Raw genomic sequence first — 20,834 nt, 5'->3', positions numbered from 1 at the left:
AGACCAAGTCCATTTTATATTATTTTTTAGTTGAATATAGAAAGTTCATGATATAAGATTCTAATGTTCCCCCATTCTCTAGAACTAAATTTTGTATGTTTAGATGTCTTAAATAAACTCTATATATGTAAAATCTATTATTTACATAAAAACCACATTTGAGAATAAGTTTTAACATACAACAGCTAATTTCTCTCTAAGCTTTGTCATTGAAAATCATTTGGCTATAAATTATTTAGATTTATTTGTAGACTCTCAATTCTATCCCATTGGAATATGTTCCTGTCATGGCACCTTGGCTCGTTGTAACAAGTGCCGTAAGGTTTGAAGCTGGGACTAGGAGTCTTCCAGTGTTTTAGTTCTTCAAGACTGCCTTGGCAATGTGGGCCCTTTGCAATTCCATGTAAATTTGAGGATTGGTTTTCCATTCATGTAAAGAAGGTTGTTGAAATTTTGATAGAGATTGTGTTAAGTCTATAGTGCTTAACCATAAAATTTTGAAAATGAATACATTCCTGTAACCTAGAACCCTTCGTGAAAGGCAATTTTCCCATGTCCTCGGAAAATACTGATATATTTTTATTAAATTTACTTGTTGCTTTATAAAGGAACCTAAGTAAATTTTAAATGTTTCTCTTAAATCTAGCAAACGTGCTGACTAAACTCTTAGCCATTCTGATAACTTTGTAGCTGCATGTTGGATTTATGTTTGTCTGTTTAGTTACATCATGTGCGAATATGGAAGGCTTCTTCCTAGACTAAAAGGACAAAAGGACCACTGCCATTGAGTTGCTTCCACCTCTCAGTGACCCTCTAGACCAGAGTAGAACTGCCCTGTTGGGTTTCTGAGCCCGTAAACCTGAAGGGAAGAAGAAAGCCTCATCTATCCCCCGAGTAGCAGCTTATGGTTTCTTAATGCTGACCTTGGGGTTAGTAACCCACCCCATAATCCACTACGCCACCAGGGCTCCTTCATCCAGTGAAAATGTTTCAATTACGTGTGTACACGTGTCTGTCTATAATAAAAAGTCTTCCTGTCAAGTTTATGGGATAGATGGAAGTGTGTGTACATTTATATTGATATACATGCATATAGTTTATATGTGTGTAATTACAGACACATATGTGCATATATGTATATATGTGTGTATGGGTGTGTGACATTACACAGAAACAGTGCTAGTGGGCATCTTTACACTTGTGGTATTTCACCATTAAATATTATGTTTGTTATGGTTTATTGGCTATAAGATATAAAGATATTTGCAAAGAAGTTTCCACCTACTATTGTTTTCTTAAGCACTTTTATTAATGTGTGCTGAATTTTATTAGATACATCTCTTGAGATGACCAAAAGTTTTTTTCTGTTTTAAATTGTTAGCAGGAAAAATTAAATGTGCACATTTTCTAAACTTTTGAGCCATTCTTAAGTTCTGGGATAAATTTAAATTAGTCATGTGTTTTATATTTGTTTATTCTTCCTAGATTCAGTTTGCTTTTAGTGGTAATAGACTTAGAATCTAGAATTTTCATGCCTGTTAGTAAGAGATATTGTTATTTTTCATGCTGTCCTGTGGAGTCTTGGCATATTGCTCTCCTGAGACTGCCTTGATAAATGACCCTTACTGGGTGGCTTATAGCAACAGAAGACTGATGTTAAGTATTGGCCTGACCATGCTCCCTGTTAACGCTCTAGGGAAGAATCCTTATGCATTAGTCCGGATTGACTAGAGAAACAAATGTGGAGATACTCATATATGTGTAAGAGAGAACTTTATATCAAGAAGTAATTATGCATCAATAAGACATCCCATCCCAGTCCAGATCAAGTACATAAATTCAATAGTGTGGGATAGTTGGTCTAATCACCCACACAGTATTATCCCATGAATTCCTCTTGAGACTCACGCAGCACATGCAATGATGCTGAGTGCAGGAAGATCACTGGCTGGTGGGAGGAAGGTCCTGTGGATCCAATGGTAGGGGATGCATCTCCGACACTCTGACTGTATTCAGCATGGTTCCATGTGACTCTTCAACAGGGAGGTCTAGCAGAGAGAGAGTGTGTCCCACCTTCAGGGAGGAAGAGATGAAGTTCCAGCATCCTCATGAGAAGGCTACACCACAAGGAAGGAATCACCAGGCTATGACCTGATTGACAGGCTAAATTCCACCCCTTCATTCTTATTTATCGAGATGGCAGGAAATTGTGTAAATACCACACCTCCCTTTCCTCTTCCTAGTTACTGGTAGTTGCCAGCAATCATTGATGTTTCTTGGCTCACAATTGTATCTAGTTTTTCCCTCTAGCTTTCCATGGCTTCCTTAGTGTCGATGTCCAAATTTCCCACTTTTTATAGAACAATACTCTGTTTTGGGTGACTTCATTTTAACTTGATTTCATCTGCAAAGATCCTATTTCTAAAGGTGTTGAATTCTGAGGGTTTGAGTGGAAATGAAGTTTCAATTGTTATAAGGTGTTATTAAGCTCATGTAATTCTCTTAAGTCATTAATAACCCTATGAAAACCTAAAACCCTAAACCGACCTTATGGTTGGCAACCTAGTGCTTAACCGCCATGCCACCGGAGAACAGGATGTTTTATCAACATTGTCAGCCTTTGTGGGTAGATTTTTTAAAACTTGTCAATCAAGAAAAATGTTCTATAATGGAGCTGTGAAACTATGACATGAATTCCTTAAAATAGGGAAATTTGAAGAAGACAAAACTAGGTCAATAATGGACTGATCTTAATTGTACTTTTACAATGTATTTTACAATATTACCATTCAATAAAGCTTTATTTTTATAGCTAAAGAGACTTTAAATGGTATCTTTTTCCTTTTTAGATTTTATAAATCACATTAATGACACAGACTCTGTACTGAGTACCAATGATAGCAACCCTGGTAAGTATTTTGTAACTTAATTAATTTGTCTCTTTATTTGTCAAAAACAATTTGAGATAGAACTTAAGACTTGATTTTTTTAACCCTTTTATTAACATTTAATTTAATCATATTCTTATTAGTTGTGCAATCGTCACAATCAACTTTAGAGCTTCTTTTAACTTTATTTTAGATAAATGATTAGCAGAAGCTCTAATTGTGCTAACTGAGCTACTATTGAATTGTTGGCAATGTGTTTTTAAAAATGAATATAACCTCTAGCCACATACTTGAGGTATTTCACATTATTCAGTGCACAACTTTAGTCCCCAGTGGTAGTGTGTATATTTGCCTAAGAATAAACTATACATATTTCTAAGAACCTATTGTATTGCTAATCATACCAGTTTATGATTATTTTCTCTCTAGATGCATAGTTTTGTTTGTTAACTGAATTTTAGATATTTATTGTTTAATCAATGATATACAGAAAATGCATATATAATTTGTAACCTCTAGAATAATTTCCTGAGAATAAACAAAGGTTATTAACTATGGAAAAATTAATTGAAAAAAAAGAAGAAAAAAATAATTGAAATTTTGATCCATACCACCTAAAAAATTTAATTTCACATTGAAAAGTTCCAATTATTAAGTTTTTTATTAATGTAAACTTCAAGTCTTTGGGTTTAATCTAGTCACAGTGAGTGGGAAAGTAGATATAATAAATAATGTAGGGTAGGAGGGAGTAGGAGGAGGATCCATTGCTTAGGGTACATGGTATTAAGGGCGATGGTATTATTTGAGGGCAGATAAGGAGTATGATTGAACAACATGATGGATATAATTTAAATTATTGAGTTATATATGTGAAGATAGATGAAATATGTTATTATGTATTTTCCCACAAATAGTCACACAAAAACTATTAGCTTGTTAACTGCTAAACTGCTAACCTTTAAAGACATTGGTGCTTTTGGGTTTCAGGGATAGAAAATTGATGCTTATTTTGTTTGTTGTACACAGTGATTGATCACTAAGAGGACAATTCACTCAACAAATGCTTATTGAACTTATGGATCCAGAATGGTTCTAAGTTCTGGGGGATATAATAATAAGTAGATAAAAGTTCTCCCATAAAACATGCAATTCCATTGTTAGCTACTCAGTGTACCCTTGACCCCTTAATCACACCTGATGAACACACCCACCCTTATATTTTTTAAAAATATACTAAAATCTGTGTCCTTCCCTCAGAATCTTCAAAGAATTAATAACATCCTTGAGTTAAAAGAGAAAGTTCTCTGACACAAATTGGTAAAGGTAGTTTACTAATGCCTAACGATGTCATTTCTTCTCTGTTAGTCAGCTTATCACTAATTATTACCAGTAGACAGTCACACAGTTGCTTTTGAAGAACACAACCAATGAAGTCTTTGTGTTGTGATATTTTAAAGCACTTCTTATCATTGATTGTAGTACTTGATTCTTCCTCTAATATTTATTTTGAGCAGGGTAGTAAATAGAGACATGAACTTGGGTAAAGTAGAAAATCACAATTTATTTATTGACCACTTACTGTAGAGGCATTTGTTTTATTAATTTTTAGCAAAGACACGATTGTAGTTACTTGCTTTTCAGTAAGTTTAAATCCTTGAGGGGCACCCCATCACACAGATTCTATGTCCAAAAGCCTTAGCAGGCAGGATGCTCTGGAATTTGACTCAAACCATGGCACTGTCTCCATGGACTTGGTTTTGCTAGAGCTCTCTCGTGGGAGAAATATACCTCAGTCCTTGGCTTCGATCAAGAAACAAGTCACTCAAAAACCTGGATCGTGATCCAAGTGAGATTTATGAAAGAAAAAGAAGTTGCAGGTTTACGCAGACACCTCAGGGCCCCTCACACCCGCACGTGGGGTCCTGAGGCCAGAGGAGACCACTGCAGGGCCTCTGAGGAGCAGCTTGAGAAGTGGGAAAGGGGCTGCAAGGCTCTGGATTCTGACTTTTCATGTCCTCTGCGGGGAGGAGTGGCCGATGATCCTGGTCAACCCCATTGGTTGAATTGAATTCACCTGGGCCAGATGGGCCAATCCAGATGTCACACCCACCTAGGTGTGCCGCCCCTTCCTGGATGCTCAAACCACTGAGCATGCATAATGGACACCTCAGGGACTATGCCAGCCACCTAATGGTTTCATTAGGTTTACCACCAGGGTGTTCTTTGCTTTGTACACATAAACACATCCCTTCCCTAAATGAAATTCCATTTCATCTCTGGCATAAACACCTTCAATTTCAAGAAAGCTTCGTGCTCTCTCTGGTTCCAGAAACCCTGTTGATAGCCAGCAAAAATGACCTTGGACCAGAGCTGTCCAGACATCTTTGTCGTTTAGAGGTCCTGTTCGCAGCAGGCCTGCCCAGGCTCCAACCAGGCATTGTTTTAGAGCAACCCTTTTAGTAAGTGCCTAGGTCCCGACTTTCTAGATACGAAACAAAAACACAGAGAAATCTGACTTGCCCCACGTCACTAAATGGAAGTGTTGGGATCCATTACTCGCTGTTACTTCCATTGCCTGTGCACGTAACCACATATTTATCAGCACAAGAAAAATTCAGGTTACTGTAATTTACTTTTTTCCAGAGCCCAGAAGGAAAAAAACACATTCAAATGCTGACTAAGGGAGAATGAGACAGAACATTAAATGCTAGCGTGTGGCCTGCCACGGAACAGATAGAGGAGGAAGTTTAAATAGGACCTAAAAGGAATCTATCCCTTTCCCGTGAACAGATGATCAGTATGAGTAACGTTGGTGCTTAGTGTGTTTTACCAGCTGTAAGTTTTTATTAAGATTTTTACAAAAAACTGGTTATTAGCCAAGTTCATGCATGAAATTTGGAATGGTTTGTATTCTATCTGATCGCAGAAATTGTCACCGCAGCTCAGTGTGAAGAAAAATATATTTTGCTGACTTTCTGGTTTTCTAGTATCTCCTGGGCTTTTAGGTTGCTGCCAAGGATCGTAACGTATAAGGAGAATTGTTATAGATTACTAGCATCCAAGGTTATTGAGGTTGAATCAGTACTTAGAATACTGGGGTAGTTTTGAGAATACTGGCATAGTTTTTTCAATGCTGTCTACTTTTTGTACCAAACCCATAGTTTTTGTTCAGAAATCCCTGACACCAACGAAAACTTTTCTTTGACCTTGGGGTGAGTCCTTAGCATAACAAACAGGTTATCAGAGAAATAATGTGCATGTGTCCCATAAATAAGACCAAATGACTTCCAGCCCAGGACTGTCTCTCCAGATTGGAACTGATGGATATTTGGTAGGAAAGGTGTTTCCAGTAGAAGCAAAGAATAAGCTTGAAATTTTTAAAAAGATTCTCCTCGTAATTATGTATTTATTTGTAGGTGAAAGAATCCTAATCTGTTCAAGTATAATCATCTTTTTCACAGAAAGAAGGAGCAGTGCTTGTGGTAAAAGTGGAGGCAGGTCGACAAGCATCCTGGGACCTCTGTGTCCTGTGTTCCGTGGCTTGGTTTAATCGGGGGCTTTCTTTGCTGCAGTGATTTGTCCAAGTGCTGCGCATGGCGGCCATCCTGACAATGGCTCTATGATTTTCTTCGCCAACGACACGGGAGTCCAACAGTTTGGGAAGTGGTGGAGTAAGTCCAAGACCGTGCCATTTTACCTCATCGGGCTCCTCATGCCACTGCTCAATTTCAAATCACCTTCATTTTTCGCCAAGTTTAATATTCTAGGTAAGCCAAGGCACTGAGTTGTGGAGCCTCCAAGTAGTAGAATACATGCTGGGGCCCGGGGGGAAATGGTCTAGCTGGCGAGAAAGAGACTTTCCATACTTGTTCATGTCTGCTTAATTTATTCACTAACGTATTAGCCTGCTTTTTGGTGTTTGTTTTTTAAATCATTGTACTGGGGGCTCTTAGAACATTCCATACATCAATTATATCAAGCATATTTTTACATATATTGCCATCATCTTTTTCTAAACATTTACTTTCTGTTTGAGCCCTTGGTATCCTTGGTGTCAGCTCCTTTTTTCCCCTCCCTCGACCCTCCTCCCACCCTTATATCCCCTTGAAAAATTATAAATTATTATTATATCTTCCACTGACTGCTGTCTCCCTTCGCCCATGTTTCTGTTGTTCGTCCCCCTGGTGGGGGTGTTTGTTTGTTTTTTAATAGAATTTAGAACATAGTTGATGACTTTACATCACCTCTCCCCTCCTCCCTCCCTCCAACACACTTTTTTTTTAAACATGAGTTAGTAGTCTTTCCATCGTATCCTGCCCAGCAAGTGATCCTCATTTCTGATGAGGGCAAAACCAAAAGATATAGACTAAAGTTTTGGAAGCAGTTCAACTTGGATAACGTAGTAAATTCTCAATTCTCGGGTTAGAAGCATTACAGCATTTAAGGAAGGTTATTTTCCTACAGTTCTTATTGAAGAGTATCATTGCTGAATCATCCCTAGCTTTTCAGCCTATGAGAGCATTCTCTAGTTCAAACTCCCTAGGGTTCTTCTGCTTCAATTCTTTTCTTTGGTGATTTTTCCTTCTTGGAATAATGATTTCTCTCTTTGTGAGCCCTGTTTGTCAGAGGTCACTGGAGGTCTATTTTGACGCTACCTTTTCTTAAAAAACTGACCCTTAAGATGGCAGAAGAAGTTACCCAGAGTCCTAATGAGAGCTCAGATCTCATTAACTTAAAATTAGGGTCATTCAAAAGTAGTTGATAAAACTAAATAGTTCAAGGATTTCCACTCCTTCCTATAGATTTGATTTCTTGGTAGACAGCTTAGAGTGAACATTAAGATTATCCATCACATCACCAGGTGGTGGCTTTGGGGTTACCAGAAAAACAGAGGAGGAGGAGGTAAGGATTTGACTCTGTATTTGTTCCTCAAAACAGGATTGACTATAAGACTGCAATACCCAAACCCAAACCCAACCCACTGCCCCTGTGTCTCTGTGACTCATAGGGACTCTATGTAGAACTCCCAGTGCGATACATTGTACAGGATCAGGTGGCCTCCTTTTTCTCCCATGGAGCGGTTGATGGGTTTGAACCATGGGACTGCCCACCACCAGAGTACCTTGAGAACTGCCATAGACACAGCGAAAAGAAAGCGTGTGGGTGTATAAACTGTGGCCTCTTGTTTTCATCCTTTCTGAATCACCTAATCTTTAAACCCACAGTCGAGCTTGTGTAGCACATGTGTGGTTTCCTGGCTTGCTTGCTGCCTTTCCTATGGAACAAATTTTTCAAAAAGTGAGCATGTGAGCTTATAGAAAGATTTGCTCAGTTGATCAAAACAATCACCAGACTTTTAACGGGGTTGCTAATTGCCCAACACCTAAAAGATATTCTGCTTGTGCCTCTGATACTTTCCATTTCATGTAGGTGTATGGCTTTAAAGGAACTAGTGTTTGACAGGTTGCAGGGTGTTCTGACTCTGTAATGACTGGGCTCAATGCCTTACAGGCTTCTATATTGCTAAAAATTTCTGAATGACTACTTTCTCCTCTCTGTAACACCTGGGATTGGATCGGGTACTACATAATCCAAGACTCCTCTAGACTCTAGACCAGGCTCTTCATTGATCATTTCGTTTATTGGTTCCCTCAAATGTATTTATAATCCACATTCATTACTTTTCTTTCTGTATTTATCAGCCTACACTAATGCTGTAACAGTCTTTTCCAGCCTGTTTTCTATCTTTAGCACTTCAAACATAAGGCATTTTTTAAGTCCATTTCCTGATTTTTCATGTAACCTTTCCATTTTATGATGGTCTCTCAGCTGCTATTTTCCATTAACCTCAGCTCATAAACACAGTAAGCAGTTTTGCACTCAACAAAATGTTACCTTCATCTAATTCAGCAGTTCTCAACCTGTGGGTCGCAGCCCCTTTGGGGATTGAACGACCCTTTCACAGGGGTCGCCTAAGACCATCGGAAAAAACACATATTTACGTAGTCTTAGGAAACCAGACGCCACTCCTCTTTCTGTCTCCCGGCGGGTCCACCCACAAGCAGATACGCCCACATACGAGTACCCGGTGTGAAGACTTACCCATGCTACACCATACTTGTGTTAGTCTGGGTTCTCTAGAGAGACAAAACCAGATTGCTAATTATTATATTTATTTATTTATACAGATAGATATATAACACAAGAAATAAACAGTTAAATTATAAAGCAGTACAAGTGGCTCAGTGCAACTCACTCCCATGAGAGTTGTGAGACACTGGCAGACCTTCAAGTCTTGATGGCCGCCAGGTAGTTGTCTGTAAGGCAATTCAGGCTTTTCCGGCACAGGCAGCAAACACCAAGGCAGGTCACCAACAGTCAGCCAGATGACAGGGTCCGACAGTCCCCAGCTCAAGAGATGTAAATTCCAATTGTGTGGCGAAGCAGGTCTTGAAGGAACCTTAAATTACAGCGACACAGTCTATGGGTTAGATGTCCCACAGGTAGTGTAGCTTGCAAATTGAGGCACAGAACAAGCAAGGCAGCCACACACTCGTCCGATGATCAAAGAAATGGTGCAGCTGTTACTTAATTGAAATTATGACGCTAAAGAATTATGTACAGGTGCCAGGTTGGCAAGGGGTGGATTGAGTTAGTTTATTGTGCCAACCTGGCCAATAAACACATGTGGAATTAATTGAAGGGCGGAGGAATAAATGGCTTGGCGAGCCTTGCCTTTCTAGTTCTCGGGTCTCTTGCTTTGTGATGGTCACACCAGGGTGCAGCTGCCTTAGCCAATTCCCTGCTTTAGCTGGCAAAGCTCCTTGCAAGACATACCTGAGGAAAAGCCACATGGACCTACCCCGATGCAGCTCTGGGTGCTGGAGGTGCAGTGTGGAAACCCCTGCCACCGCTGAGATGCTTACACATTCACTTACTCCTGCAGTCGGCATCATTGTGTCTGTTTTGTGAGATGAAGGAGGACTTCGTGGTTTGGTGTCTGACATATGGGTTAATGAGTTGATGTAGGACTTGTGGGCTTGGGCAGCACTGGGTTGGGATGTTTTCTTCTTTTTCTTTTCCATGCGAGTAGAGTCCTTGTTTTATTTTATGTCCTTGTATAGCTGATCTGGCATGTTTTCTTGATGCGCACTTAACCTTTATATAAAACTCTCTCTTGTGCATAAGGTATGTGGATTTGTTTCGACAAAGTACCCAGACTAATACAATGCTTCAAGACAAAATTTCATTTATTTGGGGAGGGAGAGGAAAAACTGAGCTGATGCCTAGGGCTCAAGTAGAAAGCAAATGTTTTGAGAATGATGATGGCAACAAAGTACAAATGTGTTTGACACAATGGATGGATGTATGGATTGTGACAAGTTGTAGGAGCCCTCAATGAAATGATTTTTAAAAATTTATTTGTAACTAGCAATAAATATTTCACAATATATAATTACATATTGTTTTGTGATTAATCACTATGCTTTAATTGTTTGTAATAATTTGTAGCAATGAAAATACATCCTGCCTATCAGATATTTACATTAAGATTCATAACAGTAGCAAAATGACAGTGATGAAGTAGCAATGAAAGTAATGTTATGGTTGGGGGTCACCACACATGAGGAACTATATGAAAGGGTCGCGGCATGAGGCAGGTTGAGAACCACTGTTCTTGTTCATCCTAGGTGGACTACATTTTGAGACTTTTGTTTCCTTATAACTCATTTAGCTTGTTATCCTGGGTACCACGGTAATCTTTAGAGCTCAGCTGGATTTTAGTGGAATAACCAATGGACTCCAAAGATAATTATTTTCCATGCTTTCTGATATGGTGGAAACACACAAAGTTGATAAGCAGTTTCTGATTCCCCCCTCTCTCTCCAGGCACTGTCTCTGTTCTCTATTTGATTTTCCTGGTCACCTTCAAGGCTGTGCGCTTGGGATTCCATCTGGAATTTCATTGGCTTACGCCAACAGAGTTTTTTGTACCAGGTGAGCTGGTGTAGCCTACAAAAGTAAATCACAATGTGATCTTTAAGGTAGCCTCTCTTTGATGCTATGCTAAAATGACGTTTGTATGCTGATTATTTCTGTTATAATTCTGTGAAGCTAAAAACAAGATAGCAGGTAAGATTATTTTGATATTCTTGAAGTTAGAGGTAAACAGGACCTTTGGTCATTTCTACTTGGGAATTGAAATTCACTGAAGTTATATTGCAATTAGAAAATCAAGGACTCATTCTCTGGATTTTTTTTTAACGTATGTGTTTGGTTTTATTGGCATGCATTTCACATGTTGTACAATGTAATAATTCCGTCCTCTTTTTAAAAAAATCATTTTATCACCATACATACATTCATCAATTATGTCAAGCACATTTGAACATTCGTTGCCCTCATCATTCTCAAAACATAGCTCTCCACTTAAGCCCTTGGCATCAGCTCCTCATTTCATTCTCTGGATTTTTCTGAGAAAATATACCCCTAGGTTCCAGAAACTTAGAACATGGTCAGTGACTAACCTATGCAAATAATAACTTCTCCTGAACATCCGCCTGATCGCATGAAGATTGCAGCCTTAGAAACACTCTGTGCCGTTCTACTCTGCCCTAGAGGCTCAATGGGGGTTGGAATCCACTCGGTAAAATGGAGTGGATTTGGTTCGGTTACTCCCTAAAATCTGTACAGGTTTTCCCCACGATCTGAAGTTGGGTTTTCTTATAAAAAAAAAAGAGAGAAAAGCCCACAACGAGATGAAGTGACACAGTAGCTGCAGCTGTGGGCTGAAGCGTAGCGACAACGGGGAGGGGCGCCCTGGACGGGGCCGGTTCCGCTCTGCTGTGCGGGAACTCGAGCTGGAACCACCTCGCCTGCACAGAACAGCAACCGCCGGAAACCCGTCCTGAGACCAAATGGCAAAAGCAAGGCCACGGCGACCATTCATCGACCTGGGAGAAACGCTGAACATTGCCAGTCTCAAAATTTCCCTTAGCAAAGCAGACCAAAGCACGCACGAACATAGACCCCTAACCGACAGCATCCACGGGTTCTGTTCAGAGCGGTGAGGCTGACTGCTCGGGGTCGCTCACCGGGCAGGAAGGACCCGGGTGGTATCACTCTTAGCACTCGGCTCCGCAAATGGCTCGTTGTGAACCACCTCCTTTCATCGGAGCCTTTTTTCTTAAAAGTCAAAGCCTCTGGATTGCTTGTGGCTAGTGGAAGAAGTCTTTCAGCAACATGAAGTGTGGCAGAAAGCAAACATTTGAAAAGCGAGCGATACCTGTATTTGTGATTGTTTATTACCCATTTTGTTTCCTTTGTTGTAATAGTCTTGGACTTTCCAGCTCTACCGGATCGATGGGCATTGCGAGTTGGTGATTTATATGTCTGCTTGCTCTTTGTTTTCACAGCTTTTTACCCATATTAGCTTTGATGTTTCATTTCTATTAAAAGCCCACAAAGACACAACAGTTCTCATAAATCCAAGATAAAGGAAGTGCTGGGCCTTGACTGGCACCCTTCCCTCTCAGATGGTATTTAAACTGATGAAAATGCCAGCTCTGTGCCGGTCCTTCCTTTCATGGATAGAAATAGCATATGATGTTAGTTACTAAAATAAGACCATTGTGATTTGTAGAAAGAGTGCTAAAAGTTTTGGCTAATGGTAAGACATTAGCGAATAGACCTAAGGGAGAGGGAGAGGACACATAGTTATTTAGTCATCAGGAAAAAATCCATTTAAACATGTTAAGCCATGTATTTGACTGTACCTCATTTATAAATGATACAAAGGGGATTCATGAGGACTAAAAGAGACTTTATACTGCTGAAGTTCTATCCTATGACTGAAGAATATCAGTAAATGAAAATTTATCATAACTCTTCCTCTCAAGACGAAGAATCCGAACTCTCGAGTATACGAGTCTTTATTATAACGATGAAGAAATCACACAGCCCTCCAGTTCTGATTGAATCTTCATCTGGATATTCTTGTTTCTAGACATTGCTTGATAATACAGTCAATTCCACTACCTTTTTTTCCCAGGAAAAATGAGACTGAACATATTTATCCATTTCAGTCATTCATTTCTTGGCTATTCAAGTTTCTTTTATTTCTCCTTGTGTATCACCAAATATTTCCTCTTCTGAAGGATTCCTACCAGTAGCACAAACCGACCTCCCAACCTAAAAACAAAAACTCATGTGACCCCACATTCTGCTCTCACTGTTGCCTTTTTTAAATTTTGTTTTCCTTCAAAGAAAAACTCTTTGAAAAAGTTGTATATGCTTGCTCTTCCACCTCTTCCATTTTCCCTTGAACTCACTTTTTCAGGCATTTGTTCAGTCACTAAATGGGAACTTCCCTCAATAAGACAGTCAGCAACTGGGTGTAGTACTCAAACCTCTTGTCTACCCTGGTTCCCTAAGTAATGTCATTGAGACACCTAACATTATGTATTATCTACATGGTAATTAGTTTTAATTTTCTATATCTAGTACAGATCTCTACCAAAATCTGTAATCACATACTTCTTCTATATTATCACTTGGTTTTCTCAGACTTAACTGGCCCAAAAAATAATTGTTTCCTTGCCCTGTCCCTACCCAACAAACCTGCTCAGCCTATTCTTCCAAACTTTTCTAACAAAAAATGGTAGCTCTTAATTTCCCAATTGTTTAGTCCAAAAACTTCATAGTTATCCTTGACTATTCATTCTCCAGTCCTCAGCTATAACCCACCAACAAATTGTGTCAGCTCTACTTTAAAAATGCATTGAGAATCTATTACTTATTATTTCCACCAATAAACAATGTCATATCAAGCCTCTACTCTCTCACTTAGTTTACCACAATAACCTCCTGATCTATCTCACAGATTCCATTCTGTCTCTCCTGCTGTAGTCTTGAACTTCCTAGAAGCTAGAGTGATGCTTTTACAACACAACCTTTAAAAGCATCCTGTGTTCTCCTACCCATTCAGACTCGTGGTAAGGATGCATTGTATTCCACAGAGCCTTACAGGCTCTGACTTAGGGCTACCTCTCTGATATCATCACCTACTACGTTCCCATTTTTCAGGCCACTCCAGCCCAAACTAAAGCCACTGCCATCAAGCTGATTCTTGTAGAGCAGCGGTTCTCAACCTGTGGGTTGAACGACCCTTTCAGACCCTGCTAAAAAACATAATTCATAGTGAAACTGTTACCATCAAATTAAAATTTTAAGATAACTTGAGGACAGATATACTATAACCTCATTTATTCACTCTCTCTGAATCAACAGAGCATCTAGAAAAGCAAGAATGATTAAAACACTATCAGAACTTTGGGATCTAGCTAACTAACTGCTTAGATAATCATTCAGAACTGGGTGATGAGTGATCTAGTACACAAATTCTACCTCACTGCTTGCTTTCTCAGACTACTTCTGGCACCAGTTATACCAGATGGGGTCCTCTAGTCGATAGACACCAAAACAGAGTTAGAAGTTTGGGGAGAGTGCTTATGAGAGAGAGAGAAAGAGGAGAGAAGGAACACACGAAGGCAGCTACAAGAGACCACGTAGCTCAGATCCCTGTGAAAGGAGACGGGCCAAGATGGAAGATTGGTTAGTAATAGACTCCGAAAGTCTCAGGCAACCAGATACCGAGCTCTGGTACAAAGATTGTTCATAGCGGAGGCCTGGTTGGATAGAAGTGGCTTGGCTAGGTCTGGTGCCCTGCTGTGCTCAGTCATTGGCTAGGACTGAGAGTGTGACATCTAGGGAGAATACAGATTTCACTGGAGCAAGACAGCAGTACATCAGCTCACTTCTCACCCCTTGGCAGGTACACACAGGATGAGCACACCTCCACAGCTGCTGGGCTTAGGTGTATAATTCTCTTAGGGAAAGTTTGACACGATCGTATTAAAGTTATTCTGACATCATATTTATATCTATTTTGCTTTTGTGGATGGAATCTTTTCATTTATCCTATAATTTCATACCAGTTTTCACAGGTACAAAAGATAAAATGACTTGTAAAGTATAAAAAGATTTCTTGCTCCCTTATTTTGTTCTTTGCTTTTATTTGAGAGAGGATCTTATTCCTTATTTTGAATTCTTACCAGTTAAAGAGTTTTTCAGATGCTTCTCTGCAAAAGATATTTGCAGTAAGGTCATTTGCAGATGTTAATTTTGCCTTCTTTCCCAAAGTGGAAAACAGATGCCTCTGTTACAATCCTGTAAGTATAATGCTATCATTCTAACATTACCAATCATTTTCTTGTTAAGAAAATGTCCCTCCTCTAATTTACAAAGGGATTTTTTTTTATAAAAAAGAGGTGAGCGTTGCCCTCAAATGTATTGTCACTGTAGAGGAGTAAAAAGTTTGAAAGATTCTAGACAGGAAAAGGGAAATTTTGCCTAAGAAAAGTACACTTTGAATTACTTCCAAAGACAAAAATTCTGGTGAAAGTTAATAAAGAACATAGTGGAAGGGAAAGTGTGTATGTTTTTACATTTGAACTCCCGATTATTTCAGAGCTCGTGCTTGACTTGCAGTAGCTCTCACTTCCTTTCCTAAGCCATTTGGTAAAATGTCATGAGACCTTTCCTTTCTACAAGTCTGCTTTTTATGCCAAAGAATCCCCAGAAGGGGGTTGTGTTTTCCATTTTGCCACCTACTTTGCCTAAAAAAATCATGCTCTTCTACCTGAAATCAATTTTGTCACGTTTGTGTTAGCAGACCTCAAAGAAAAATCAGTTCTTCAAAAAGTATCTTTCCCTTTATTTCAAGGTAGCTTTATGTTCATTGTAGAAAATATAGTTTTAAGTAAGTAGCTAATTTAAAATAAATCCCATCAACTACAGGTTACATTCTTCCAGATATTTATGCGGTCGTTTTTCTTTGCATGAGACTATATATACACACACTTTAAAAAGAAGAAAGAAAACTACATGCTATTTGAATCATGAACATTTTGCCATGACATGAGATATTTCTTTACAACATAATTTTACAATGCTATATCCCTCCATACAACTATATCAGAATTTGACCTGTCTTCTTGTTGGAAACAATGTTTTTTAGTTTAATCATTGAAGAATGTTAAATGACCAGTTCTCCCCTCACTGATTCCTTTTCAGAGTTTTTTTTCCTGTCAAATTCAAGTTCTGGAAAGGGGTAGGCCTTTTGAGGCAGACGGACCCTGAATTTGAGTCTCTACCACATACTAGTTGTGTGTCATCAGACAGGAATAGCTGATACGAAGCACCTACACAAAGCAATTCTTTCATGATCTCCTCTCTTTCGCTTCTCATGTACTTTGTCCAAGTGTAGTGCTGGCTTTGAGGAAACTTTGTAAAACTATTTTCATCTTCTCATGCCTTGGACAAAACAGAGCGAACCAATTTTTAGTAATCAATTTTGACTATTGATATTCATCTTCTGGCTGGCAGTTCTGATTTTTAATTTTTTTTTGTTTCTCTTTTTCTCCTAGAGATAAGATTTGAGTTTCCACAGCTGACTGGAGTGCTGACTCTTGCTTTCTTTATTCATAATTGTATCATCACACTCTTAAAGAACAACAAGAACCAAGAAAACAATGTAAGTAACTATCTGAGGGACTGACTTTTATATCACTTGATGACAGATCTTTTAAATCATTATTTTAAATGTTTTATATTTGGGGTACGGTTAATCAGTCTTGTTATTGAATTTTAATTTAAAAATTTAAACCATAGAACACAGGTTAACAAATTTTTTCTTTTAATGGTCAAATGGTAAATATTTTAGGCTTTGTGAACCATATAATTTTTGTTACATCTACTCAACTCTCCCCTCGTAGCTTGAAAGCAGCCGGACACTATGTAAGCACATAGATGGTGCCTGAGTTTGCTAACCCCTGCCATTGATCAACCTCCAAAATTAAAATGTTTTAGCTAAAAGTCAACAGAATAGTAAAATCACCCCTCAACTACCATGACCCCAGTGCTGCTTCTCAATTCAGACCAGACCGGAACATGTTCACAGGTATAGATAAGGCACGGGAGCTCACGACACACACAATCCAAGAACAGGAGTGGGAATAGCGATACCAGAAGGATATGGAGATGAGGGGGAGAGGAAAGAAGAAAGGGGGAACTGGTCATAATGATCAACATGTAACCATAGACCCCTCCCCAGGGGGAAGAACAACAGAAAACATGGGGGGAGGGAGACAATGATCGATGTGAGATATGAAAATAATTTATAATCTATCGAGGGGTTATGGGAGGAGGGAGGAGCTGATACCAAGGGCTCGATAGAAAGTAAATGTCTAGAAAAGAATGAAGGAAACATGTACAAATTTACCTGATGGAAGCTATGAATGGATTGTAATGAGTTGTAAGAGCTCCCCATTAAAATGATCTTTTAATAAAATAAATAAATGCCCAAGTGATTCCAAAATCAGGCTAAGAAAAAGGAAAAAAAAACACCCAATGGATAGAACCAGTATAAAGCAACTAAGAAGACATTGGATGAAAAGTTAATCATATTGTTAAATATATCAAATATAAATGATCTGAACACTAATCAAAAGATAGAGATTCTTCTACTGACTAAAAAGCAAGAACTAACTGCCACCTACAAGAAATGCACTTTTACTGATAGCCGCACCATTGCCTTAGTTACCTAGTGCTGCTGTAACGTAAATGCCACAAGCGTGTGCATTGGAAGAATAGAGGTGATTTTCTTTTTTGAGGGTAAACATTTAAATGTGGGCCTTGGCCGTTTTGATTTCTTCCTTGGTGGTAGTTCTGGCCATTTTTGGCTTCTTGGATTTCCTTTGTTCTTTGGTGTTTCTTGACTTGTAGATACTTTTCACAAATGTGTATTCCCCCCATATGTGTGTCTCTGTGTTTACTCTGATCTTTTTGTAACTCCAAAGTGATTGTGTTTAAGAGCTACTGTTCAAAAAAGAAAGAGAGCTCTACTCTATACTGGTATGGCCTCATTAATGTAACAGAAGAAACACCTGATTTTCATATAAGAGCACATTTACAAATACAAAAGTCAAGAATTTAAAACACAGGTAAGCACTAAACATAAAGTGTAACCGCTGTATTATCATCAGACAAAGTTGATTTCAAAACAAGGAGTATTAAGAGAGTAAAGACAAACATTATATAATGATAGTTAACAATAAATTCATCAAGAAGATACAGTATTCATCAAAGGACTTTTTAAAAGTGAAAGACAACCTAAAGCTTGGGAGAAAAATTGAGGAAATAGACTTATAATAAGAATATACTATTTTAAAAACAACAAGAAGAAACATGAACAACAAGAGGACAAGCAATCGAATCTTAAAAATCGGCAAAGACCTTGGAGAGTTCCCCAAAGCGTCTATTCAGATGGTCTACAAGGGCATGAAAAGATGTTCAGCATTAGCCATTCAACCTCTTGCCATCAAGTCACTTCCAAATGATGCTTGCCTTGTATGGCAGAGCAGAACTGCCCCACGGGGATTTCCAGGTTATAATCGCTAAGGACACAGACTGCCACCTCTTTCACCTGCAGGGTGGCTGATGGGTTTGAACTGCCAACCTTTGGTTAGTAACTGAGCATTTAACCACTGTGCCACTAGGACATTTTCAGTAGACCTTTGAAAAACCCAACTGACTTCTGTTGAATTGATGCCTGCTTAGCAACCCCAACATTCCTGAGGATGGGCCTCTTTGCAAGAGCAGACAGTGTTTCCCTAGGAAAGCACATGACGGAATCACGCCAACATTGCCCTGGTCTCATCATTGCCCTGGACATTAATGTTATAACTAACTTTTCACTAAGGGCCTCTATGAGACATTCTTCATTGTTTTATGACAACTGTAACTAGGATATCCTTCATATTGCTCAACATCCTTTATACAAAGATCATAGAGATCAACTTTTCTGAGCTGAAGTCTGGGAAAGTTTCTCATCATGAGTTATGAGTCATAGATATTAAGGGCCAAATAGCTCTTTTCCCACTTTTTGCCATGAGTTTTGGAAAACTTAAGGATGAAGTTTTCTTTTTTTATTTCCTATGTAGTGTGGCTCTTCTTAGGAAAAATGTTGTGGTGGCTGTGTAGTGTTTCTCTCCCTCCCACCTTAGACATAGCTGGGGTCGTGGGCATTTGGGGCCTTACTGTACTTAGATTTTTGTCATAAGAAATTTCCCATCCTTGGAGGAAGCCTCAAGAAATGCTTACTGGCCTAAGTCAACTTTCAGAACGTTGGAATGTGGGAGACAAATTGACGATATAGTTAATGCCCTTGACTTTTAAGTTTCTCTTGCTGCCTTTTCAAATTAGTTCATTAGCACCTGAACTTTAGCTGCCTACCCTAAATTTTAGGAAATCTGGAATGATATATAGAAAATACCTATATTATCCTTATAGGAAAAAGAATGTATAACGTGAATGTGTGTTTTATACCTTGGTATCTACTACTACCTTTTCTGTCTATCCTAATCAACATACTAACTGAGAACAAGTCCTTCGGAAACGATGTTTTGAGAAGGATTCTTTAGCTCACTCTGCCCATAATGCGGTGCTGGTCAGAGGTGACCACCAAAGTCTCACTGATGACAAAGGGGAACAACTTTGAATGAAGAGTACATGTTCCATGGCATGGTGTGTTTTATATTTTATCTTAATAATTCCTGTATATATTTAGTATGTTCATAATTACTTTGCCTTAGTAGAAAACAGTCTTCAAATAATTATCCAGTTAAATTACAGGCACTTCTCACTTTGCACACTTCCAATATATACTAATTTCAGTTACCAAAGTATATGAACTGGGAGCACTTACATAAATACAAACTAGTCCTTCAACCCACTGATTCCTGTGTATCTCGATTAGTGACCAATCCCATCATGTCTCTCCAAGCCTGTCAGTGATGGGTACCCACACTTTGATAGCCATTTCATACACAGACGCAAAGCAAATTGTGTTGTCTCCCAGCAATTAATCAATGTGATATTTTACCACAAAACAATTTGAAGAAATTAGCAACCAAAGGGGAAAGTACTACAAAGAAACAAAAATGATCTTGCTGGAAATGAAATTCAGATTGAGACTAAATGGCGATCTAAAAGAAATAGATCAGTATGGAAATTTATACTGCTTTCACTCAAGACCCTCTAAATATGCAGACAGTAGAACTGAAGGAAAGGCAAACTTAGCAACAAAAATGTGGGAAGTGATTGTGAAAGGAATGATGTCCCTGTGGACATGACACTGGCAACACTCTTCACATTAGAAGGATTTGTGGAAATATTTCTTGGCATTGAAAGCCTAGGGTTAAACTTTAGGACAGGAACAAATGTAAACTTAGAAGTGGGATAACGGAACAAGAATAAAAACGATGCTAACTCCTATCATAAGTTACATGATGAGAAGAAGGCAAGCACTGCAAACTACTCAGTAATTTTTTAAAAATCATTTTATTGGGGGCTCAAACAACTCTTAACCCAGCCCATACATAAATCAATTGTGTAAAGCACACTTATACATTCGTTGCCCTCATCATTCACAAAACTTGCTTTCTGCTTGGGCTCCTGGAATCAGCTCCTCATTTTTCTTTCCCTCCCCACGCCCCTCTCCCTCATGAACCCTTGATAATGTATAAATTATTATTTTATCATATCTTACACTGCCCAGCATCTCCCTTCACCCACTTTTATGTTGCCCATCCCCATGGAGGAGGTTATATGCAGATCCTTGTGATCGGTTACCCCTTTCTAGCCCCCCTTCCCGCTTCCCTCCCAGTATCGCCACTCTCACCGTTGGTCCTGGGGGGTTCATATGTCCTGGATTCCCTGTGTTTCTAGTTCCTATCTTCACCACTATGCATCCTATGGTCTAACCAGGTTTGCAAGGTAGAATTGGGATCATGATAGTGGGGCAGGGGAGCGTTTAAGAAGGTTGTG

General features: G+C 38.9%; 1 protein-coding gene across 4 annotated transcripts in view; it reads left to right on the top strand.

The window, feature by feature from the left end:
• Positions 1 to 20,834, top strand: part of SLC38A9 (solute carrier family 38 member 9) — a 97,788-nt gene that overhangs the window by 48,666 nt on the left and 28,288 nt on the right. For all 4 annotated transcript variants that reach the window (XR_012782829.1, XM_075541046.1, XM_075541045.1 and 1 more), the window contains exons 8-11: positions 2,850 to 2,909; positions 6,461 to 6,655; positions 10,779 to 10,886; positions 16,376 to 16,482. Coding sequence is in view for 3 of the 4 variants with exons in the window: in XM_075541046.1 (XP_075397161.1) it covers positions 2,850 to 2,909; positions 6,461 to 6,655; positions 10,779 to 10,886; positions 16,376 to 16,482 (470 nt within the window). In the remaining variant the exon portion in view is untranslated. The remainder of the gene's footprint in view (positions 1 to 2,849; positions 2,910 to 6,460; positions 6,656 to 10,778; positions 10,887 to 16,375; positions 16,483 to 20,834) is intronic.

Source organism: Tenrec ecaudatus, chromosome 2 (genome assembly GCF_050624435.1).
Source record: "Tenrec ecaudatus isolate mTenEca1 chromosome 2, mTenEca1.hap1, whole genome shotgun sequence".
Classification (NCBI taxonomy): Eukaryota; Metazoa; Chordata; class Mammalia; order Afrosoricida; family Tenrecidae; genus Tenrec; species Tenrec ecaudatus.
The sequence above is the reverse complement of the archived record's forward strand: the minus strand, read 5'-3'. Positions and strand labels throughout refer to the sequence as shown.